Source organism: Melopsittacus undulatus, chromosome 11, assembly GCF_012275295.1.
Source record: "Melopsittacus undulatus isolate bMelUnd1 chromosome 11, bMelUnd1.mat.Z, whole genome shotgun sequence".
NCBI classification, from domain to species: Eukaryota; Metazoa; Chordata; class Aves; order Psittaciformes; family Psittaculidae; genus Melopsittacus; species Melopsittacus undulatus.
In genome coordinates, this window is record NC_047537.1 from 20583910 (window position 1) to 20609669 (window position 25760).

Genomic DNA, 25760 nt, shown 5'->3' on the forward strand with positions numbered 1-25760 from the left:
AATGGTGTTGCACAGCTGTCAGAGAAGGGCATTTGAAATCTCTCTCTGGCTTGTAGAAGCATCTGGGAACAATTCCTCACCTGTGGGCAGAGGCAGCACCAGACTCTCTTTTCCTCTATTTCCAGTGCTTGGCAATCCTGAAACTCGGTTCTCTTTAGTGTCTTGTTCAGCACATGCAAAATTGCAAATGACTCCTGAAAAATCCAATAAACTCAGGATTTTGTCTCCTCTTGGTTGTAATATTCCTGTATATGAGCTGGGTTATGGGTTCTTCAGGGTGCAAGGAGCTGCATTTGTACAGCCTGGGGTGGATTGTATTCTAGAACCTCTTGGTACAAACACAGTGAACAATAGGCCCACTCTGTTTCTAGGGAAGCTGTCTCCTACAGATACTTACTTGTTTTCTTGCCAAAGCTTGCCTCTGATCAGTTGCAAGGTGGGTCTGCAACCCTGAAGCCTGGGCACCAACAAGAAGCATTTAGCAGAACACTTTACAACGAAGCTCATGCCAAAGAAGACAGCTCCTCTGGGTTCTTATGATCAGGTACAAGCTTCATGGTGGTAAATGCCTGTATCAGTGAGAGTTATGACATTGATTTATACAGAGGAGCCCATGCTCATGCAGGAAGTAGCCAAGAAATGAATCGGACTTCCCTGGGGGCTGTTGAGTCTCAGCATCCTGTAAAAATTCCCAATTTATACTTTTTTGAAATACTGTTCACAATATCAGTGGGGAAGGGACATAAAGATGCTGGTGCAAACTTACCCAAGTTAAGAATAGCCTCCAATGGGCTGTGAAGTGGTCTAAATTTGATATTTTTGCTTGCAATAGAGATTTCTTGCCAAAGCTCTGTGGAATTAGATTGAAAATCTGAGTTCAAGGTAGCTGGGTAGGAAAAAGGGATTTGGCAGTGCTATATAAATCCTTTAATCAGAAAGGGTCTATGCAGCACCTCAGCAGAGTTCTGCTTGGTACAGCCTCTCATTGCCTGGCATGTGCCAAGACTGAATCATAGCTGATGATGAAGTCAAAGAGGTGACAGGGCTGAGCTGGAATACGTCTGGTTTAGGTGTCCCACAGAGCAGGATGCCACAGCAACTCTGTAGATGGCCAGGCCCAGGAATGCTGCTGGTGGGCAACACTTCCTGAAAAGGTGAAAAATGAGAAACACATTTGGTATGAAAGCTGAGCTGATGATCCATGTGCAACCAGGAACATCTGCTGCTTCACTGATAGTGCATTGCTGCAGTACCAGTTTGTGATGCTGAGCAGCTTGATAAGAAGCTCCATCACTTGTGCTGAAAATTTGTCAATACAAAATAAAAGGGGGGAAAAATTAGGCTTCTAAAAGGCAGGGGAAGATATCTAACAACAGCATTGGTGCAAAGAAGTCCAGTACAGCCTGCACATCTGCTCATCCTCTGTGAAGTTTAGCCAGATGCTGATGGATAGCCTCATGTGTTTGGCAGAATTTATACCATTGATAAAGGCCGTGTTAAAGAGAGGAAAAACCACAGGCTTCAGCTGTGCCAAGCACTAGGTATGTGCTCAGACCCCAGTGGTGTTAGTAGGGTCTAGGTATATGAAAATAAAAGCACTGATGTTTTCTGTTGAACAGGGATGGAGTTGAATAAAAGGTTCAAGTTGAACACTATAGCAGTGATTTGTTGAAGTTAAGCTTCAAGAAGTCTGTATGGTTGGGGGCACCCATTTTAACATGATTCTCTGGAAATTAATCTGAAATCACAAAGGTTGTAAAAACTGACAGCTTTCTCAGGTTTTAACCAGGCTATAGAATTCCACAGCAAAAGTACATTTCATTATTAAATTTCTTTCTTTCTTTCTTTCTTTCCTTCTTTCTTTCTTTCCTTCTTTCTTTCTTTCTTTCTTTCTTTCTTTCTTTCTTTCTTTCTTTCTTTCTTTCTGTCTGTCTTTTCCAGAAGGCAGGTTAGTTTGTTGTTTAATTTTGGTTCATAATCTGTAAGGAGAGCTGAGCAGTGGAGGAAGCTGCTGACAGTAGGTGTAAAATGTTTAAGATATGTAAGGCTAGACTGGACACGTGTCAGGAATACTGAGAGGTTAAATCAGTCTCCCCAAGCTACAGCATAATATTTCTGGTGAGCCAGGGGCTGCCTCTTTGAGAGAGAACTCCAAGTGCATAAGGTTGGGAAAGAGAAGGTGGAGAACCAGAAACTTGTGTTGACAGAGAGTGGGTTTGAACCTGAAGAATTCTCACCTGGCACTTCAGTGCAGGCTTGGCTGTGTGCATGAGCAGCCCTGGCTTCAGCAGGAATATGTGTGGCCTGTTTCAGAAAGCTGCTCAGAAAACTCTTTCCTTGAAGCACACGCTCTGCAGTTGTGTTGCACTGGGGCTGAACTGCTCAGCATTCCTGCAGAGTGAGAGTCTGAATAGCAGAGCAGCATCGGGAAGGAAATGTGCTCACTGATCAAGATGTTCCAAAGTATCTTCAGGGCAGGTCTGACTCAACACTCATAGTGCTGTCAGACTAACCGATAACACAAAATATTCTGACAGCCTACCTGCTCTGGAAACAAATGCTGTTCCTTGGCAGGGATTGCTGATTAAACTGGGGCTGGAGTTGCTAGTGCTAGTTGCCACTGTGACTCAAGCCATTGACTCCTCTTGTACGGCATAAAACACTCGAATATTTAGATTAAATACATTCAAGTGAAATATGGAAATCATCTTTTTATCTGGAATGTTGAACTGCTCTGTAGCTTTATTAAGGACCTCTCAGAGCTGCCTGAATCACAGACAGCAGTGAGGAAGCTCAAATGCACATGCCACAAAAGAAAACATGTAAGAGGAGAGTTTTGATACAGGTACCCTCCATCTACAGTTTGCAATTATATCTGACCTTTTAAAATAAGCCAAGTGCAGAAAAGGTGCTTGAATCCATCACACTCAAGATGAGCCTCATCTATACTTCCTGGTTTCCTGAGAGCTCAGCTCTTTGCAGTAAAGAGCAATCAGGTTAATCAAAATAGTTGAGAAAAAGGAAATTATATGCAGGAAATTCTCCACTGGCTCATCCAAGATTGAATGCAATGCTTTGGTAGGGAAATCTTGCAGACTCCAAGGTCAAAGAGCTAAGGCACTGAGCAATCTTACTGCTGTGTGTACAGCTTCACACACTTGGTGTAAAGCACATGCTAAACTTGTTGCTGATTTTTTCCTTCATGTTGTGTTTCCTCTCCTGTTTTCTATTTCTGTGTCAGTCTCTTTCTTTTGTTACCTATAGTTCTACTTGGAGGTCCTTGGCAGGGTTTATGTTCTGTCTTTCTTTCAGGGGCAACACTCTTTCTAGTGACTGTTCTGCTCTTGAATCTTTCCTAGCTAGTGTAGGTTCAGAACTCCTAGTGAAGTTCCTGTCTTCTGTGGGACTGTGGAGGGAGCTCAGACTCTGGAGTTCACATGTATGAACAGCTTTGTTTATCCAGACCTAGAAAACCATCTCCACCATCTAGACAGCGTCCTTGAACTGGGACTTCATCCATATGTTAGATAATCTGTGCATTGGGAACAAAAGGAGATATGCAATTCCATCAAGCTGAATTACAGCAGGAGGATTAAATAAACAGGTTTCTCTTCACTATGTGTAGATCTGTCAGCATATTTTGACAGTTTGTTGCAGTGATGCATTAGTCAGCACGTTATGTGAAAGTGTCATATCTGTATCTGACAGGTTACCTGTAACTCCCATGACTCCTTCTGCTTTTAAACAGCTTTTACTTATATGCATTTTCCCCATCCCGTCTTCTTAAATCAAAGATGGGTTATTGTCACAAGCTAGAGCCTGAGCCATGGCATCTGGCTTTCTCCTGTTATAAAAGTGGACATAAAGTTGCTTTTGCATTTCACCATCTGGGCTTGAATGTTTGTGAACATGAATGTTTGAGCACGGCAGAGCCTGGAAAGCAGCCTATAATGTTAGAAAACGATGGAGTGATTATCTGCCACAGTCTATGCTGTTGCTCTTGATGAGGGTGTTGCTCCTGCCAGAGGGAGCAAGCCAACCATTATGTGGGGTCATGTCCTGCACTGCAGTTCAGGATCAGATTTGTGCTTGCTTTCCATGGAAAGATTGAGCATGTACAAATGTGGCTGAGCATGACACAGTCCAGTCCATCAACACATGTAAGTCAGGTGGTAAAGTTAAGATGTACCTAAGTGTTGGCTTGTTTTGCATGGGCTGCTGTCTGAATGAGAGGAAACGTCTGCTTGGAACATCTACTAGTCTGTTGAGATCGGCAGTAGGAAATTTCTTCAAAGAAATGGAAATTGCAAAACCTTGCATTGTTTTGCACCTTAGTGGAGCTCCATTGACTTTAGGAGGGCTCCCTGTGTCCTAAGAGGATGGCTACATCAGAGCCTAACTAGTAAGTACCTTGAAGAGAAGAGAGTAAGCCACGTATCTAGAAAAGCATCATTTGCCAAGGGCCATGGTTGTTAGAAGAGAGCCAAAAATCAGTGCCAAGAAAACTAGTAATCCTCAGAATCATTGGGCTAGAGTGAAAGAGAACAAAGTACCTTCCTGGCGTCTGCTCAGTGTGGCTAAAATGGGATTGGATTTTAAAATTATGGGACAGACTCAGCAAACAATCACTCCTGATACTTTCCAATCAGCTAAAGGGCACTCAGGAGAAATGCTAATATGTGAGCTGTAGTGAACGCAGAAGAGAGGAAGGTGGAAATACTGTCTGAAAGGTATCAGCAGATTTCTCTGCAGTACTAAATGCAAGAGGCTAATGAGCAGTGCCTGAACACACGTGTGACCACTGCATTTACTGTAGATGTTTTTCTGTAGTGTTCAGTATTTCTTACCAATATCAGCTGTGATTTGTAACCTCTACTCACTGCTTAAACACAAGTTTTCTTGTTCCTGCTTTAATTTCTTGCTCAGGAAGAACAAAATCTTACTCGTATCTCAAGCCTGCATCTTTACAGAAGAGTAGCTGTGTCTGTGGCAGTGAGGAAAGATACAGCTCTGATTCTGTGCGAGATCTTGCCTGAACTGGGCTCAGCCAAGCCTGGACCAAAAGGCCTTTGAGCTCTGCATTAAAACTTTTAAATGCAAACTGAGCACTTGTTTAAATCTTTTCAGAGTCTTTGTCCTTGTGGGAAGATCTCACTGATCTTTTCAAACCAAAACAAAGACATTTCATCTTAGACTATCTTTGGTCTTTACTGCCAAAAATCCCAGAAGCTTCATATTCTGTTTTCTCGTTGGCATGAAAGAGATAACAAGAGGGAGAACCTGTCTGTCCTCTGACACTCTTGAAAACAGCGGAATGTGAACAAAAGAAAACACAGCCTTTAGAGACCTTGTAGAAAACCACCTGGAAAAACTTAGAGTTTCTGTTTTCATGTTATTAGGTGAGCAAATTCTGCGTGGGATTTTTATTCCCTTAGACTGAAGGACACTTCAAGGCTCTAACTCTGTTCTCCATTAACTCTGGTGTCGGTGTAACTGGGCTTTAATAAAATTCTCATTGATGACACTAAGATTGGAATATGCCCTGTAAGAGTAAAAGTAGCTGTACCAGTTTATGCTTAAAATTCAGGAGCCCTATTCCCAAAGCACTTATGTAACACTTATACAGAAGAAACAATGAAATTATTAATAAATGCTGTTTAAAATATTTACAGGTCTCTATCTTGCTTCTTAGCTATGCAGGTATGAAAAGCTGGTGTGGGAAAACTGGCCAGGCTCTCAGTCTGCCCAGGAATTTCCTGCTTTTTTGTGCACAGGAGACAGGAAAAGGGGTGGTTGTCAGCCCAGCTGAGAGCTGTTGACCTGGGCTCAAGTCCTTAAGCAGCCTCACAGCCTTGCACAGAAGGAAGCAGGGTGTGTCAGCCATCCTTTGGGAACCTGCAGTAATCAGTATCATTTTGGTAACATCCTACTCTACTTCTTCCCTAACTGTGGGTCCTGAGCTTCACTTTATTCACACTTTTGCTTTTTGGTCTATCCATGAAAGTACCAGAGCCAAAGGAGGCAGCTCCAGGGAACATCTTCCCAGGTATGCCCAGAGTGCATCCTCCTATTCTTTGTGAGCTCCATGCACTTTTAAAGCTCTATGTCATATTTTTCCACTTCTGAGAGTAAATATTTAGTTCTGTGATTTTAGTGTCACTGGTCCTTGTTTGTGCTCAGCTTCAGTGGCCCATGCTCAAGGTCTTTCCCCTCATTCCACATCTGTATTGGTGAGTTATTTGCACAAGATTTGCTGCTGCTTTTTTTCCTGCTCTCAGAATCTGAACTTGCTGGCTGTATGCTATGTGCTAGGTGGTGATTTCTTTGGCATATTTCCTTTCTTTTGTTGGCAGGTCTTGAGTTTGTTCCATTCTCTTTATGAAGTGAAGTGAAAATGCTAAGCAGAATTTGCAGTTGCTATCACTTTTATTGAGTTAGTGCCTTATTTTGACACTGCTATTGTGTAAATTTTGCCCTTTTGAAGACTAAGTGTAGTTGATGTATGGTAGCTTTGTCATTGGGCTGCTGTGGCTGTAGATCCCTATCTGCTTAGTGATTGGTATGTAACACAAGTTTATTTCTGGGGTGGGAAAGTGGAACCAGTATTACAATCTACTGAGAGTATCTGATAAATTATTCTGTTCAATAGTAATGTGAAACGTGATGTTTTATTGCTGCCACCTGACCCTCTGAATATTCCATTCTCCTCGGTTCTTACAATTCATCCTTCATTATTTGCTCCAAACAGGCCATGACTTTGCAATATCCTGTGCCTCTGCTTCCCTGTCTTATTTCCCAGAGCTGTAAAGGGCAAAATCCACATCAGTGCTGAGCCCATACACAGGGCATATAGCTTGCACTGGGACAGTCCAGTGCTGCCTGTGGATGTTGTTCTCATGTTTTGGATTAGTGTGGGGTATTAATCTGCCGTGCAATGTGATACTCCAGGGAGCTGCTGGTGATCAAAGCCCACAGGGACTGTGGTTTTTGCTCCATCAGGACACACTCAGTCTGCAAGGGCAGCATTCAGGATGCAGTACATCTGTGCCAGCTTTAGTGGTATCTCCTGGCTAATCTCTTGCTCTCACCATATCTGCCCATCTCTCAGCAGTAACCTGAAGTCAGTATCAGGGATAAAATACAGGGTAGCTGAAGGTGTTAGGTGAAATCTGTGTGTTATGTCTGCTTGCAAATTGTTCCCAGGTACTGTTTAATCTAAGCTCTGTGATTTAGTATAAACTGTGCTGTATGTGCTGGGACCATTAATCTACATAGACCAGCTACATTACTTTCATCACTTTGCCTATTACTTTCTGGAAGCCTTTTTCATTTATGCAGCACCAGTTGTGCATGAATTGGAATACGCTGTAGTTAAATGAGGGTGGGATTGGGAATGGGGGGAAGAAGGACATTTCTCCCAGCATACAGGCTCCTGTGACTCAAGTCTGAGCCCTGTGATAACAGTGCAGCAGAGGAGGAAATCTTGAACACAAGAATGTGCTTTTGAATTGGCTTCCCCAGAGTGGATTGTTCTGGAAGCAGAGGGCAACGTGTGAGTGTGACTTCTATTTGTTTTACAATCCAATTTTACAGCTCACAGAAGAGACCTCAGGCTAGAGACCTGATCCTGTTACTGAATTAGCAGATACGTACATTCAACTTAGTGTCGGGGTTACATCCTACATCACTTCACTGGCAGCTGCATTTTGTCTTAGAGCTCTCTTTTGGCTGATTCATAACCATTTCTGCCTGTGCTCAGACTGAAGAAAATCCCTTCTTTTGTGTCTTCTACGTGTCCTGAGGTCACATTAACTTTCCATAAAAAACCTTTGGGAGACATTTGGGAGTGCAGGGCTGCTGGCAGAGCAGGGCTGGAACGAGGCGTTCCCTGGGCATTGTGAGCTGCTGCCCAATCTGTCAGCCAGACCAAAGGAACATCTTCTTCCTCATCCCCCTCTCCCTGCACTGGCTATTTTTAGAATCTCTCCACCTCTGCATGTTGGATGTGAGAGCTGCGTTGCAGTAGATGCGAATACAGGCCAAATAGATTCAAACCAGCCAGGCTTGGAGTTTCTGATGGGTTTTATATAACACCATGTAAGGCATTTGCTTCTTTTCATACGTCCATGATACCTGTGAGCTACCCACTGTAGTATTGTTCCTGTAGTATTGTTTCCAGTAATGAGACTCCTTCACACAGGTGCTATTAAAAGAGTGGATCTAGGGACAGAGGATTTGCCTGACTCAGAAGTTCTTGGGGTGATGTAATAGCCACAAGTAGTTACTTTAATGTATAAAAACCTACATATGGACACAGAATTGGATTCACTGCTGTAGTGTATAAGTGTCTCAGTTGGTATGTGCTTATTTTCACTATTCTGAGGGTTTGGGGAGGGGACATGCAATAAAAATAAAGACCTGTCCTTTATGAAAACACTGTAGCCTGTAGCAAACACAGTTCTCCTGAAAGCTGAGCTATTCCTTCAAGAACTGAGACTTATTTTATGGAAGGAGGTGCTGGGATGTGTATGTGTGCACCATCCAGACCATTTCAGCACAGAATTAGCCATACTCATTGCTTGTTCTCCTTCCTTAACTGAGTATTTACTTAACATTTGTCCTCCTTTAATGTAGTCAGACTGAATTCGCTTTTCCTAGAAGTTCAGTCTGCAGCTCTATATTCAGGCAGAATTCCCTTTATATGGGTTATGCTCACTCTGGATCAGGGCCAGCAGCTCCTACCCAGGCTAAACCATGGCTTTTTAGACAAGGTGCAGACTTTTCCCATCCCTACCATTAGATGCTTTATGTACTTTATGAGTTTTGCTTCACTGAGGACAATAGCAGCATCCTGGGAAAAAAGAAGTCCATTTCTGTAAATGACAGAGGTTTGTTGTTAAGTTCAGTGGGGACTAGAGAAAAACACATCAGGAATTGTATGAAAAGCTCTTATTCTTTGGAGATATTTTTCCAGTGTCACAGATTCAGGAAGCTTGGAGCACCCTGTGGTATGGATGCTTGCTTGACACAGAGTCAATGTGAGTGCAGATGAGATCTGACCCCACTTCAAGTTGCTGTCTTTTAGGAACAGAAATCCCTTTCCTCTTCCCACTTTTATTTCTCATCCCTTTGCTCTTAAAGCTTCAGTCTCACCTTCCCTCTAGGGGCAGCTTCCTTGAGTGCTGCTTCTTGTCTCTTCTGAAAGAAGTTGCTGATGTTGCTGTGGTTTTGAATTATAAAGAAGGAAGACCCTGAGGCAGGAAATACCTCAGCTGTATTTGCAGACTTCCACAGATGAGCACTCAATGTATGCAGCTTAAACTACCATGAAGGGACAACAGGAAGACAGAGTATTTTTTTTGAGATCAGCATCATATTATATTCTTCTCTGAGCAGATAATTTATTCGAGGGCTGACAGATTGTCTAGTCTGTCTGAGGCACTAGCCTGAGACTCAGTGGTTGCCACAGATTCCCTTTGCTGTCAATATGTAGTGTATCCAAGCATAAAATGAACCGCCAGACATCATCTTGGAGATGCTGTGTTAGGACTCAATGGCCAGAATGAGAAACCTTGAAAGGCTACTGCCTGCACCTGATTCACAGATGCTCTTAAGCTTTGGTTTGCAAGGCTTTAATTCAGCATGCTGTAGTAGCACTAAATATATATATCTATATTATATGTCCTTTGAGCTATTAATAGCCCACACAGCAAGTGTCTTTTGAAGCAAGTGTAGGCTTTGCTGTTTGAATCAGCTGAGCATTTGATCCTGGAATACAGACACAGGAAAATTCTTGAAAACCAAAAGAGAAAAGCCAGAGCTTTCTCTGAAAGCTGAAGCACACAAGAACACGAAGTTTACTTACAGAGTTAGTGCTGGATGGAAATATCCTAGCAATGGAGTATCCCATGTTACAGGGAAAGTTTTTGCTGGTGCCATGAGAAACAGCAAAGATCATGAACAGAGAAGCAGTGTTTCAGGAGTCTGACACTGGAAAAGTGAGTCTGCAGTTTGCAGCTTCTTCCTTATACATGGTGAAACTTCTGGCAGAGGTCCATAAAGCTGTTGATCTCTGACAAATCCCTCGTAGATATCACTTTTCCTGCTGAGTGCTGCTGCTTGTTAGAAGCTTCACTAAGGATGGAAAGGGCTTATCCTCACTGCTGGTTCTGCACACTGACCAGAAGGTATTTGGGTCAGTGGAAAGGTTCCTATTCATGTCTTTGAGCTTTGCCCCGTGCCACAGCTGGCCTGTGCAGGTGCACTTGTGTTCTTGTGCATTCATCCTGGCTGTTTGCTCTCAGGTTGTCTCAGGACTCATTTTGTCCCTGGAATATTGGCAGCTCCAGCCCACTACAGTTACAGAGAGAGCAATCCTGTTGGTGGGACACACAGTGCAATTTGTCTAGGACATTGTGTTTGTCTCTGGTCCATCCAAGAGCCAGTGTCGGCAGGATGCCCATCTCTGTCATTCCTGTACACCTTGCCACGAGGTTGTTATTCCTACTCTTACAAGAAGTGCATACATCCTCTCCAAGCCAATAGAGTAAGAGGTACAGCAGCTGCTGGCTGTTGAGCAGGTCAGTCTGCAGGTGAGCTACTGCCACAATCAGCAGTGTCAGACAGACACTGTCTTTGCTACACAGATGTAAAACATCTGGCTGTTTAACTCAGATGTTACAAACCAGGAAACTATCTACTTTACTCCATGGTGAGGAAACTGACTGTGCACTGCACAGTGAGAATTCCTTTATTGAACTGCTCCAAGTGGAAGGTGTTCTGAGAAGGATCCTTTTGTTCTTTCAGACTATCAGCATCCCACCTCATGTTTCATACATCTACCTTTGCTACAGGGATTTGCTGAGCCTTATCCCTGAAGGGTAAATTGCATTCATGTTACTGCAACAAGTACCTTCTGCGCACTTGCAGATAACACACATCAGAAACTGTGCCCCTGGAAACGCTTGAGGAGTAACCTGTGGTTTCTTGTGGCTGGTACATGCCCAGGTATTAGCAGTGGACTGGCTTCTCAGATCCTCTTGATTGTCACTCCAACAAGGCATCTTTATTTGGAGGAGAATAGCTACAAGCACAGCTTTGGCAGGCTGAGAGAAAGCAGCAGCAGCAGCTCTGGGTGTTTGAGAGACGTTGCAGTGTGGAAGGTCTGGCAAATACACAAAAATCAGTTTTTTGCCTATTTAGGGCTCTCACAGGGAATCAATAAATTGTCAAGAACACTCCAACTGGGAGCTGTGAAGTGAAGAAGAGCTGGTGAACAGAAAGGCCAAGAAGGGTGTGTGAGCACTTATCCTGATTTTTAAAAGGACTCAGCTAGTTCAGAAATGATGTTTTTCTCCATGTGTCATACCTGGAGTTGGGGTGAGGGATGGTGCAAAGGATAAACGAGTCCTCTCTCCTCTTGTATAGATGCTCCAAAGCAGAGCTGCAAATAGTCTGACTGGCAGTCGGTTGGAGACGTTCTATACTGGAGATAATAATTTGAGCTCCACTGACCAATTCTTACCTTATTTCTGGGGGTCCATCTCAGGAGAAGCTCCCCTGATGCACTGTAAACTGCTTTTCCAATGAGAGGTTAGTTGGTTTTGCTTTCCAAGCAATTGATTTTCACTGTCTGGAGCCCTGTGGTGATGTGTTGTCATAATACCTGCAGGGAATGTAGCTGGAAAAGTAAAAATAACTTCTTCTTGGGCAAGCTGTTTGTGGAGGAAAATGGATTCCCATCTTGAGAGACAAAGCATCAGCAGATGTAAAAAATACACCAACACATACCACTGAAAGCTAATACATACACATTGATAGAAAATTAAAGCTTATGTCCCTATTAAAAGCTGGTTGAAAAAGGCAGCAGTAGAAATGAGCAAGACCAAACCAGTAACTTCTGAAAAGGCTTTAGGTGGAAACCATTTGATACAATAGGAACAGCCCTGAGGACTTCTGTGCTGTGCTACAGGCACAAACAGTCACAGTCCCATGTGGAGTTGGACAGACATGCCTGTGTAATGATTGTTATCTTGCTTGACAGCTGGACTGGGAACAGTGATCTGCTTACCTGAGCCTGTAGGATGCAATTGTTCAGCTGATAGAAGTCATCACAGAACCACTCAGCTTTCCTGGTGTGGACCAAAGGGTAGTGGGAGTACAGGACTAGTGAGGAGCAGAAGAATCTTTGTCTTGTGGAGTGCTGTATTGTTACTGCTGGTTATGGGTGCTGCTGTGCAGCTTGGTCCCTTGTGTACACAGGAACGTTGGATGTGGTGGTGTGTCTGCTCAGCTAAAAAGTGAGGTGCTGTAGCCAGCCGGTGTCCTCTGTGAGATGATGCACACCTGCTGCACACTGCACACAAATACCCAGATTCCATATGCAGTGATGCCACAGTCGAGCTCATATTTCTGCTCAGGAGAGCAGGGATTTTCCATCAGTTAAATCTCTGTTTCAGAACCTGCCATTCTTAGTCCCTGGGCCCAGCACTCTTTACAGACCATCTGTTTTTGAATGAAAGAGAAGGTAAAATCACATGCCAGCAGAGAAAATGACCTTTGCATCAGATATCTTTTCAATAGTGTGTACAGTGAGCTGAGAATACTGGGTCCAGTCCCTCACTGAGATTCTTAGAATACCAACACTACTTGATAACAGTTGAATTGGGCAAACTTCTAAACCACAAAAGTACAATTCCATCAGAGCTGTGTACCTTCATTTCCTTTCTCTTTGTGTCGGGCTTTGGATCTTTCTTCCATTCAGCCTTCTAACCATTAACTAGTAATATCAACCAGGCTGTAATAGCTAATGAGGATGCAGAGTATAGGAAAAACTGTAAATGAAGAACCCTTGTCTGTCTTTTAAAGCTGGTAAGAACATGCATTTTCTATGCACACTGGCTTTGTATCTCATCTATCCCTTTCCACACAAAAATGCTGGCTATTTATCATTCCTTCTAATGTCTGTCCCAGTATAGATCAAAAGAGCAATGTGGGTTTCTCTGTATGATTTTGTGCGGTGAAGATTTCCTATTTGCAGTTTGAATGATCTATTTTTGTATGGGGGAATTGTTCAGGACCCAGGAACTGGAGGAATGAGGAGGCTTCTGGGCTCTTACATTGCCTGGAGCTGGCAGTTCCAACAAGGCACAGGGAAATCAGATTACCTCTGCTGGCTGTGAGTGCCCTGGTCTGTCTGCTTGTGCAAGCTGATGCAGCAAGGACTCCCTCCTTCCTTCAGCCCCGGGTAGCTCTTGGTGGGGCTCATTTCTATCCTCTCTCAGCATTAGCAGTCCCGACTCCTGCTGTGCCACCGCTGCCACAGCCTGCTTCTCTGTGCTTCCCTTCTCTTGACGTCAGAGGAGTCAGCTGCTGCTCAAACCTGTCAGCCTCATTCCAGACTCCATAATTATCCCACCATAGTGAATGGTACTGCACATTGCTTCCTCTGTTCTTTGGGGAAGGACGTTATGTCCCAGCCACACTCTTCTGAAAGGTTAAGCATCTTTCTCTTCAACTAAGAGGAAGATTTTTCCTTTAATTATACCTTTCTGCCTGATGTTTGTCATCTTAACTAATGTGTGTCTCCCTTTGCTGAATGCATCCAGTACTCATTCCTCGCAGGATTTGTGTCAAACCATTCATTTGCCATGAAACTTCTTTCATTCATTTTGATTTCAGGACTCCTGTTCAGGCGTTTGCATTTGAGATCAGATCTCAAGACCTGCATTTCATTCTCTGTATCTGTGAGCATGACAAAAGCTGAGCACATTCTCTTTTGGCAGCTGGGTTCAAAACTGGTATCAGGAGACAGGGTTAGAACTGTGGATGCTCAAATTGTGCTGGTGTCTTTCTGCCTCTCAGACCACAATCTAAATTGTATTTGAACATCGATGTTATGCATGAAACACTGGGCTGTGTTCTGGTTGCTATTACTGGGTTAGTTTTACATATCGAGGAGAGAAAGTAGCAATGAAAGCACACGGTCAAGAGAAGTGACTAAGTGAAACACTTGCTTCCTATCTTTGAGGCTTGAACTCCAACCTGTGAGATTGATGCTGACAGAACTGAGTGATACCACATCTCAGGAGTCTGGCAATGCAGTTAGCCATGATTTTGACCTGTGAATGAGAGATGAACAAATGAAGTGGCATCATATGGCTGGCAGGAAAGCATCTGGTGCTGATTTTACTTAAGCCAAGCAGTTCACTCACTGCCTGGATTTCAGCACAAGCCTGGAGCACACTTACAGCAGTGGCACCAGCTTTAGGCTCTGCTTTGGTGGTTTTCTTTTGCAGCTTCCCTTTAGCTTTAGGCACTGTGTTTTCACTGGTATAGGGGATGTCTGAGCTGCATGCTGTGACCTACCTACCAGTTACGGTTCAGACTTGCTTTGTTCTCCTTGCTGCTGGTCTTTGTTATTTTGTTTGTTCTTCGCATGTGATAACACCTCAATTAAAACGTGACTGCAGATGTGTCAGCAAGGAAGGTGCTGAGAAGGTGCTGGCTAATGAACAGCACTGTGTGCCCACTGCTCCCCCCAGTTTTATCTCTAGAGCAGATCCCATTTGGCTGACATCTCACAACTGAAAGTCATGAAAAGCTTTATTCTGTGTAAGTTTTCTTTGTATGGATGAGAACAATCACTTTGGTCTCACACACCACAAGCTGCCAAGAGGAAGAATATTTTGCCTGAAAATGAATCCGTGCTGCATCGCTTTTAGATAAGCCTGATGTTACCCAAGTATTTTCCTCCTCGTTGTTTAAAGGCATAACATGCTGCATCCACATGACCAACTGCCAGCTGCGCCTCTTGAGATCTGGACTATTTAATGCCATATTTGACTTATGCTAATGAATGAGACAATAATGGGCTGTGCTCCATTTCAGCTTGTCACAGCTTTTGCTAACAGCCTTGGTTCCCTGGGAGCCTTGGTTTCAGTTCTGGTGGCAATGGAGGAGAAGGTGTTAATGCAGCTCTGCTTATTTTAGCAAGTGAGTGAATCAGTGGTTTTAGGAAAACAGTTCTACACGTTAACCCTTTGTTTCCAGAGCAACACACACAAATCACTGTCGAGTGAACAGATGGCTTTGGCATATTTTTAACCTTTCTCTCTGTTCCCATGGTATTCCAGACTGTGTGGGATTCCCCATAGACTGTTGTAAGATTGGTGGGCCCAGCCAAATGTCTTGTTTTGCAACATAACATCAGACGGAAGGAGGGAAATGGAATCCTGTTCAAATCAGCTCTGTTTAAGTAACTTTAAATGAGAGGTTCTCACATAGAGGGTTGTGGGGGAGTCTGTAGAGAGATGCTGGTCTTACGATTTTGGTGCTTGCTCATTGTCAGCTGCTACTTTACATTAGGAGGAACAAAATGAGAAATACTATTCTAGTGGTATTGTCTGTATAAGCAATTGATGCATCCAAAGGTGTAGATTGCAGAGATGAAACTCACAGGGAATTTGGTGGTCTCTGGCTTGCAGTTAGGATGGGGCAAAGTAGTTTCTGTCACTGTGAACAGTTTTTGGGATGTGTGCTCTGAGGAAGTTCTGGAAACTTCTGAATCCCAGGCAATGATCAGCTTGAAAGCTGTTCATATTGTTAATTTCCAAATCTTTTGGTGATTCTCTGTGGTCATAAAATGTTTTGTTCTATAATAGAGATGTTAACCAAGGAGCTGTATGTGTAAGAGTTGTTCCTTAGGTGTAATAACTTCTGGGTCCCAGGTGTGGTTAGAAATCCTAACTGTGAGGTTGTTAACTTCAGCCCCTGGGTATGCAATATGGCAAGAATTGTGTTTGCTGTTACCCCAAACTAGGCTTGTATCATCATGTGTATTAAAGACTGCAAGTGATTTCTTAACAGAGAGCAGAAATCATAGCATCATTTCCTGGCACTGCTTGTTACAGTCACGTTCATTGAGGATCATGGAGCATTATGTTCTCTTAATAGCTTATTCGCTTATTAGAGTGCTTGAAAGAAATCCGTCCCTAATGTGTTCTGTTCTCTCTGTGCCATACTGTATGGCTCAGTCTTTTACTGTCAGAAGATAATAATATGCTATTTGATAGGACAAGCAAACAAGATGATGGTAAGGGTCTGCCCAGTGGGGCAAGTTTCATTACAACACAGTAGAGTTTAGTGATAGCTGTGTATTGTATCTGGCCAAATAATTTGTGTGTCTGGTGTTCCATGTAGAGTCAAGCAGATGTATGAAGAGGTGACAGACACTTCTCTGTTGTGCTGAAAAATTAGAAGCTAGACTATGGAGGGCAAGTGAGACAAGGTAAAAAATCAATAGCCTACAGCATGGACCAGCTTGGTGCAGACTCCATTGTTTTCTGTGATAACATCACCTTTACAGGGCCCTTCTGATGTGGTTTAAATATTGCCATACCCATTTTAAAGAAGGAGAAACCAAAACAGAGTAAGTCATTTGCTGGTAGCAGCATGCCACAGGTAAACTTGCAGCTCTGACCCCCATGGCACAGTCCCATGGTCAATGAATACCGTCTCTTTCGCCAGCAGCATGGATCTCAGTCTAGAGAGTTAAACCATTCTGCCCCAGAGGCTTTGATATGAATCCTATGGCTCCTGCCCTCATCACTCCCGTGAGCTTGGAAGAGACAATAACTGCCCTTGTACCCTGTTTGTCACTTCTGTGAGGTGCTGCAAAGCTTCTCCAGCTGGAAGAGCCAGGTGTGTCCCAGCAGATGTGGAGCACTTGCTGCCCTTGCATTCCTGTAGGATAGCAGGGACATGAGCTGACCTCATGTATGCTGCAGATATGCAGTGCTCTGCCATTCCTGCTTCAGTAGTTCAATACATTCACCATCTGTCACCCACCTGAGTCAAGGCAGTGCTTATGCAGGGCATTAATAACACATGAACACTAGAAGCTTCCCTTTTTCCTTTGAATGCATTCAACCACCTGCAGTGCCTCTGAAACCACCTCTTCCCTTCTGTGGCTTTACAATTTCACTGATGCAATTTCACACACTCAGCAAAATGCTGTGTCATGGATGGTTTTTTTCTTCATCTGGGTAACTGGGGGATATTTTTCTCCCATTGGATCAGGGCTCTATGGGCTCAGTTCATATTTGAAAGAAGATGCAAATTGCCACTTGGTCTCCCTCTTGTCAATTCAAACAGAGAAAACGAAGTCTGGCTGCATAAGGTGTTTCCATAGCATGTGACTGTTATGTCAGTTCTCTGCAACCTGTCTGGGTCTTCAGCATCTCTAATGGAAGTGGGTACCAAAACTGTGTTAGCATTGGTTTCTCTAATGCAATGCAAAATAAATCTCATCTTGCTCTGCTTCCCAGAATTGCCAGAATATTACACAAAAGCCTTATTCCTCTCCCCTGAATCTATAAAACCCAGCTCATTAAAAGACAGCCCTCATCTCAGTAATTCTGCTACTTCTTTTCCTTCTCTGGTTTGTGACATTGCCTGGCTATGCTTAAAACATATTCTGTCTGTATGGGCTTCACTTGCGAAGCTATTCAGAGGAGTGTGAGACTGTCGGCATTGTTGTTATTTATCAACCTGTCATCTGCAAATGCCATCATCATGGTTTTATATTTGCTTTCAGTCTGCGGATGCAAACACCAAATAGCTTCAGAGAAGGACTAATCCTACCAAATTCCAACAGAGACACTGGTATCCCACACTGATGGGTCTCCTGAGCACCCATTAGGCTGTGTGTCTCTGATATGGCACATCTCTAATTCCACCCTGCAGCATTAATATATTTAATCTCCTCTTGCTGCTTTTTGAGGTTTCTCACAAATGCTTCTGCTTCAGGAGATCCTGCCCAAACGTCGCTGCTGCAGCACACCAGCACCTTTCCTGCAAGTGCTTGTCTTGCCATCCTCACAGATCCCAGATGTTCCCTGCTTGCACTTCAGGGTGAGACGTGCTCACAGACTCCTGCAGTATGAAGGTGAAGTGCTGAGATGAGTTGTTCATTTCAGATGCATCTTCTGGCTGTGACATGGATCCTGCTGCAAGATTGCAGCATGAGGAGCCAATGTGGGGTCCCTCAGAACTCAACTACATCCAGATCTAACAGATCTTTGTGTTAACAAGATCTCTTCAGTGCTGGTCAGTTTTTGAAGAAAATTAAGTGAGGTCAGTAGAAATCTGAGTTTCTCCTTGCCTGGAAATGGCAGCAGGATTCAGGTCCAGTCAGAAAATCTTTACTATTAAAAAACACCTAATTCTTTTGGCAGCATCAGCACAAGCAACGGCCAGGATCCTGAGAGGTTTCCTTGGCTGAGAGGTACCCCTGGATTGAACTCCCTTGCAAGAAAAGATCAGTTTCAATAAATCTCTTCCAAGGTTTGCCAGTCACCAGCCCTCTTCCCTCCTTTTCCTGGACTCCATCTGCCACAGAAATCCTTTCCCTTCTCTGAACAGCCATCCAGATGCCTGGTCATGTAGAGCATATGGTCATGCTCTGAGGTACTGCGAGTCCTGGGACTGTAGTTGTGCTCAGGCATGTTGGGAAGGAAATTAGCTTGAGCAAAGGCTCATAAATGTTCCCTCCAGCCAGAGCAGCAGATTGCAGTGACTTCACTCCCATGCACACCTTGGGGTGTGCCTCTGACCAGCTCCTTGCTCTGTTTCGAGCAGTGCCTGAGTTAGTCCCAGGTTCCTGGTGTGCATCCTTGGCAGGGAGGCAGGTGCTTCAGTTCAGATGTGTTTCTATCCCAGGCAGTCTGGCTACAGAGGGTACTTCACAGGGCACAGCTGGTGCTCTCTCTGTGTATCAGAAACACCTCTTTGCAGAGCAGCCTTATAGCTGGTGATTCGGAGAAAACTCCATGAACAAACTCGCCAACAGAGTTTCAAGTTGACAAGCAGGTATTCTTTATTACGGCGCCGGGAGACACGGGGGATAGCTCCTCCTAACGTGTGTCCCCGTATTGCTCTACAGGTCATCCTTATATGGTCACTGGGAACATTACATCATTTCCAGAAAGTTTCCCGCATTCATACAAAATATGATGGTGGTTCCCAGCTTAATTAACATTACAGACATAGCAATCATCCTGTTCTTTTACTTATCAATAGGTTTTAACTGCTGCCATCCTGGCCATCAGCTAGTCCCAGGTGCTACCCACCCCTTGGTCGTTTTCCATTCTGTTCTTGTCACACCTTTTGTATTGAGGTTCTGAGGACCTGAAACTGCCTTCAGGCAAAACGGTTACTTTTCATTACAAAGCCAAACTTATCATTACTTTAGAACTGATTACATTTTGTGCCTCTTTGTTTCACTGGGAAGCCCAACAGAGAGAAGGCAGATGCTTTGGCTGAAGTGACCTGTTATTACAATGGAGAAATATGCTTCCATTGAAAAGATAAACATCCGTTCATCTAAGCAAGTTAAACAATAGAGACAGGGTTTGGTTTTCTCTGATTGTTTCTCAAAGCAAAAATGACTTATGTCTTCTCTCTGGGACTACTGGATGTCTGCTGAAGGATTCAGGAGAGACTTCCTTGCAGCTGCCAAAAGAACACCTAGATTATTGAGCCTGCAACTAACTTTTTCTGTCCTACAATGAGGAACTGGTGTGTAATCCAGACCCTGTTTGTCCCACATGGTGGGGGACTGCTCTGTGCACCAACGCAGGGAGAAGTGTTTATCTCCAGCCCAAAGCACTGTTTCCAGCCTGTCGTGATGGCTTATGATATTGAGCTCTTATATGCATTGATAAGGCTGAAAGGCTTCTGCTTCCTCATGTGCTAGCAGGCTGCCAGAGCTGCAAGCCCAGGGTTGCTGACTGCCTGGCAGTGAGGCTGACAAGGCCTTAACATTCCCCAAGGCAATAAATAAATGTTACAACTTCTGATTAACTGCTGGCAGTCAACCCTTTCTGAGAAGGAGGAGGGTAGGACATTACAAAGTGAAGCAGAAGGATGATTGACAGTACAGACAGCAGAGAGGATTTAGGAGTAGCTGCAGTGACATAGTTTATTTAGCCACAGCTTGAAACTGAGCTTAATTTTAAGTAATGTCTTTGGTCTGGAAGAGCTTCTTGCCTGGTAAAAATGCACAATCAAATGTACTACAGGCTTGTAACTCTGTGCAAATATGCAGAGATTTACTTACAACACATGTGTGTATATCAATGCACAAACTCTATGCAAGTGTCCACCCAAATCTATTGTTGATCAAAAGTTGATCAAAATCATTGTAGCCCCTGACCTGTGCTGGCTGAAGATGTGAGCACTAGTGTCATTAATTGCATCAGGTTGTTCTGTAAATATTTCCTCATCTCCTGCATTGATGTCAGTTATTTGCATTCTAAAATCTAATTGAAAACCTGCAAAATCAGATTTAGAGGAAACTGGAGGCTGAAGCACTTTGCTCAGATGATAATTTCATTTACAGTTAAGACATTGCTTACACCTCAATGTGAACATATTCTCTCTTCCTCCCTAATACACACCCTCAGGCATATAACATCTTATTTAATTTGATTTTTAAAATGTAATTATATGTGGCTGAGCAACTGGTAAACTGAAATCATTGTGTCACCTTTGAGAAATAAACTCAATGTGCCAGATTCACTGGGAACACCCAATGACACTCCTGTGTTAGAGCACGATATTAAATAGTGTAGAGGCTTCCCAGCTGACTGCAGGAATCTGTGCATTAAAACCTGAAACACAATCTGTTGCCTTTTAGCAAAAGACCTACAGGAAATGGGGCTCTTTAAGACAACCCTGCAAGCATCTGAAATAGTATTTACTTACATGACAATGATGGGAGCTTGCCCTTTGTCAAAGAGTTACAGGCTGATCTTGTAACAGAGATTACAGTGACTGATTACAGTTTGTTACTGTATCCATGAGGGGATGGATGCTCAGTGAGTGGCCACACCAAGGTCTTCGCCAAAGCCTCTGGAGCCAGGCTGAGTTACACGAGGTGACTGACAGGTCTGCCACCTATTTAAGCTACTACTACATTCTTAGTAAGGAAGTTTTTCAGCTGTAAAATCTTGCTGCTTCCAGCCTCAGTGGCCAGCTTGATTATATGGCTTTAAATACACCCAAAACCAGTTTGAACAAAAGCATTTCTGCCACCTCTGCTTTATCTTCCTATAACATCTCTGTTGTTAGTGAAGGTGAGCAGGGATAACACTGACCCAGCTTTCCCGTATCAAGTGTGTCTCTAATTGGTTTCAGTAAGGATTTTCAGCTAGTCTGTGTGCATTAAATGCACACTACAGTCTGTGACAGAGTGGCTGTGTCTTGTGAAACATAAACATGGCTTCTGCTGCTGTAAATTAGTGGGGCTGCAGTAATCCCTTGTGATACCAGATGGAGAATTTGATCCTGAGTCGCAAGATAGCTGACATCTGGGCTCTGCTGCCCTACTCGCAGGGCTTGAGCTGTTGAAGCCTTCTGCAGTAAGAAAGTTCCCATATTTCTAACTCGTCCTGGGGTCTGCACTCACCCCACAGCTCCTGATTTGCCCTGCATACATAAACTGATACTGTTTTTCCTAAGAAAAGGAGAGGGGAAAGGATTCAATGTAAGGCTCGAATTATACCTCTCTCGTTCAACACAGAATTGTGCATGTGAGTAAAAATCCTGTCATTTTGTCATCCAGATTTGCTCATTCCAGATGAGACCTTTGGCTGATCATGGCATTTTATTGGCACAGAGGGAATTTATAAGCACTGAGAGAATCTGAGGGAAGAAGTGCCATGCGCAGACATTAGTGCATTATCTGCAGGGCTTTAAGAAACTGCTGGGGGGTTGCTGGAGTCTGAAAAAACCATAGCAGAAAATTGAGAAACTGGGTCATCTGGATTCGTTTGCTGCATATCTTTCCAGCTGGGCTTTTGTTGCTGCTCAGACTGACAGATCTGAGCTCACATTGTAGTCACCAGGACTGTGCAGCATCCTACGTGCCTGTCTCCTGCAGTCATCTTGTTTATACTCTGGGGTGTCTGGAGGGCCCGGATCAAGGTCAGAGTTGTGCTGTAGCTTATGAGGAGCAAGAGGCTGCCTCTGCCTCAGTGAGGTTACCAGCAGCAGGCAAAGGCACAGGGACACAAGGGGACTTACACAGTATCATGCAGTGTATTTTTCACAGAGAACAGCCAGCTGGAGTGCACCAGCACTGTGCCTGCCTCCCTGGACTGTTCTACATCTCTTGTTCTTCAGCTACTTGTTTCTCTATCCCTTTATTCTAGACAGCACAACACACAACAGCCTCTCCAGTCGAGGCTGCTTTACTCTCCCTTCCCCAAAACTCCCCCAAAAAATCTGCCAGACCTTCTTCAGGGCAAATGCCTGTGTTTAAATTCAGTGTAATCTCATTTATGGTAAGTAGTTAATCAGAAAGGCTAAACTGTGAAGCTGAAATTATAAGCAATAAGTACATTGCTTGTTTGCATAATGTACTGAACAGAACCATTCTCTGTCTTATCACACAAATCTTTTTTGTGCTGTTAATTTCTAATTCCCTATATAAACCTTGTATTCTGTCCTGTGGAGAGGAAAGTTTGTTTGATCCCAAGTGCCCAGGGAGTGTTCTCTAGTCTGGATTCTTCAGGGAATGAGGCTCCTATGGGTTGTGCACATTTTTGTCCTTTCTTCTTTCCCAATAACTTTTGATGAGGGGGATGGAGATCACTAAGGTTTGAAGTTCCTATGAGCTGCACACACAAGAAGGGCTCCTAGGGAAGAAGATTCTGTGCTTATGAGAGGCTGGGTCACAGATTCCCTCCTTATTGAGTTCTTGAGATCCACAAAAAAAGAGAACTTTTATCAGAACTTTTGGTCAGAGCATTCACCTTATTCAGCACCAGGTGATGCAACTGTAAATCATGATTTCTCTTTGCAGAAGGATTTGTTGGCTGATTCAAGTGAATGTTACAGGTATTCTTCCATTTGGGGTCTTCTGTAGAAGGTACAGACCAACTGAGCACCAGGTAATACACTAAGCTGAACACATATTTTATGATCCTTTCTTTTAGGTGGAAAGACTGGCAAAGTACTTGGACCCAAATGATTTGGGAAGAATCAATTTCAAGGACTTCTGTCATGGAGTTTTTGCTATCAAAGGTATGTGCATATTTCTTACAAATAATCCACTTCAGTTCCAGTCATGTTTCTCTGGTTGCAGAAAATGTGACGATCAAAGACATCCTCTCTTTTGACTGTGATTATTTGTAGGGTAACTCTGGGAACAGAGCCAGTGTCTTTTTCTTTCTGTGTACCTCATGTGTCATTGGTGAGCAATGCTGGAGTTCCTGCAGCATTGTTTCATTGTTGAGTCTTGGTTTACCATTTGTTTCTTCAGAACAAATGTCATTTAAATGCAGCTGAAGAAAGAGAAGCTTTTTGGTTAGCAGCTAGTGCCAAAGCTGGTGTGTCCAGGTTCTCATCTGGTTCTGCTGTTGATTTACCAAAGGAAGTCACAGAGCCCTTAGGCTTTAGTTTCTCTAATAGGAAATTGAAGACTATTATACTCTTCTGGAGGTATCTGCAAGGTATAGTTGAGTCATGTTTTTGAAGAACTTGCGGACATGTATTGGAGTGAAGAAGGTTAATTACAGGTTGGCTCTGCAAGCCCTGCAGATAGCAATGAGGTGGATCAAACCATCTCCTTTGAAAGGAAACACAGTCCTTGACAGAAGATGTGGACATTTTTATGCTTTACAGCTTAGCCCAAAGTGTAATGAAGCAAGCAGTGAGGAAGGACTTTAGCTGTTTTTCTGCTGATTACTTTTCTAGTTTCCCAGAGCAAAACAATGCAGCCTGTCCTTTTCCAGACACATAGTATGTCCTTAGTGAAATGCCAAAGTGCTGTCACAGCCCAGAGTCTTTACTTCAGGGACAGGGAGAATGTCACAGTGATGACAGTGTGATTCCAGGGGAAGCCTCTGGAAAGTCATCTACAATGTGAGATGATTATGAAGCCATAATAATGCAAGAACATAACACCACAGCAATTTTAATTAAAGTTTATGGCAGCCAAGGACTGAGTGTATAATTACGTAAAATTACAGTGAGAAGCTGCTCTCAGTCCATGTTTGTGGAGACACCTTCCAAGGTGACACTGATGTGTTGGGAGGAGAAGGCAATAGAAAGCCCAGAAGGAAAGTTTATGTTACTGTTTAGACACTTCCTACTCATGTAGCAAACTGAGTTCTGGGTTAAATAAAACACTAGCTCTGTAAATCATCTGGGAATCCTCTGTGTTTCACAGTCTGCACAAGTGCACAAAATATGATCAGGAAGGGATAGATGTGACCCAGAAGAGCATCTATGTGCCAGTATCCCCAGTAAAGGAGCCTTGAGAGTCTTAATCCTTTCTCACCTTGTGGGAACTGATTCATGTAGTCATGTCTAGTCCTGCAAAGGTGTGACTGAATCAAGCTCTGCAGTACCTTGTACCCCAAGATTATGAATAGCTTAAAGCCCTTATGTGGAACATACTGTAGGTATCAAACACTTGATGATTATTAGTATGTATATGAAAGTGTATAAGAGAGAAATCATCCAGTTCTGCAGCATCACCTAGAGCTCTCTTAGCACACCATTAGCATTGTCAACACTTACACAGTGTCAGTGCCAAGTGTGTGTCATCACAAGAACAGTTGTATCTATTTCTGATAAGACACTGTTAGACATGCTTTCAGAGCACCCCTTTAGAAAAGCTGGCTCTGTGCTTACCTCTCTTCATGCCAGTTTTATTGGTCTTTAGCTATCAACTAAAATGAAGCTGGTTGCACTAAAGTTCAGAAAGGATATGGCTGCCTTTCACAATGGAAAGCCTCCACCGTGTTGGTACCTCTTACTTTACAGTGCAGCCACGTCCCAGGGGTAGCAACAGGCTTATTATCAAACAAAAGCAATTTGTCTTGGCAGCAACAGATTGTAAATATGATTCTTTGACATCTCAGCCTATTGCAGTTGCTTGGGGCAATCAGATTAATAGAGCAAAATGAGATCTACTATAAATCCAGTGTTTTTTTTCCAGTAATGGAATATGAAGCTGTGTTATTCATAGTACTGGAAGCCAATTGTTCAAACTCATGCTTTACTGTCCTAATGCCTCAACATATTTCTCATTTATGAGACTTCAAATTAATTTGTTTCATAGATGCTTGCCTTTGTAATATGCTGAAGAGAATTTTCTTGCTGCACAGATGTGATATAGTATCATGGGGGGTTTGGTAGTTCAATGCCTTGAATTTCTTTAAAATGTGAGGTTTGAAGCATCTAGAACAGTCGATTCAAATCTCAGTGGTGAAGAATTGACCTCTCATGATGCCACTTGAGCATTTCAGATCCAAGTATGGATCTTAGTGAAAACCTAAATGTTGGAACCTTAAAAAACCACAAGCATTGGAGTGTTCAGTGTCTGCTCTGTAACTGGTTGGTAGCACCTCCCACTGCAAGGAGGAACCCCAAGTCCTGGATGTGAAATCTGCAGCTTAGCCTTTCTCCTGCATAGAGCAAGGCATTGTTCAGTTCTGTATGGTACAAATGAAAAGTGTTGTGTTCCTTCACAAATGGACATCAAGTCTTGTCTCCTCCACAGTGCTGCTGAGCTGGATAAACCTCATGACATATGAGTCATTGTCATGGTTTAAACCCAGCCACAGAGCTCATTCACTCACTCCCTCCCTTGCTCCCCCAACTCTTGGGGAGCTGGGGAGGAGAATCCAAAGAATGTAGCTTCCACAGGTTGAGATAAGACCAGTTTAATAACTAAGGTATAACACAAA

The 25760-nt window shown here is 43.4% G+C and overlaps 1 protein-coding gene across 1 annotated transcript in view; it reads left to right on the forward strand.

Annotated features, from left to right (window-relative positions):
* The window catches only part of RAB11FIP4 (RAB11 family interacting protein 4), a 108806-nt gene that overhangs the window by 14296 nt on the left and 68750 nt on the right, over positions 1 to 25760 (forward strand). Inside the window, exon 2 of the mRNA XM_005146153.3 lies at positions 23001 to 23088. Within this exon, the coding sequence (XP_005146210.2) occupies positions 23001 to 23088 (88 nt within the window). The remainder of the gene's footprint in view (positions 1 to 23000; positions 23089 to 25760) is intronic.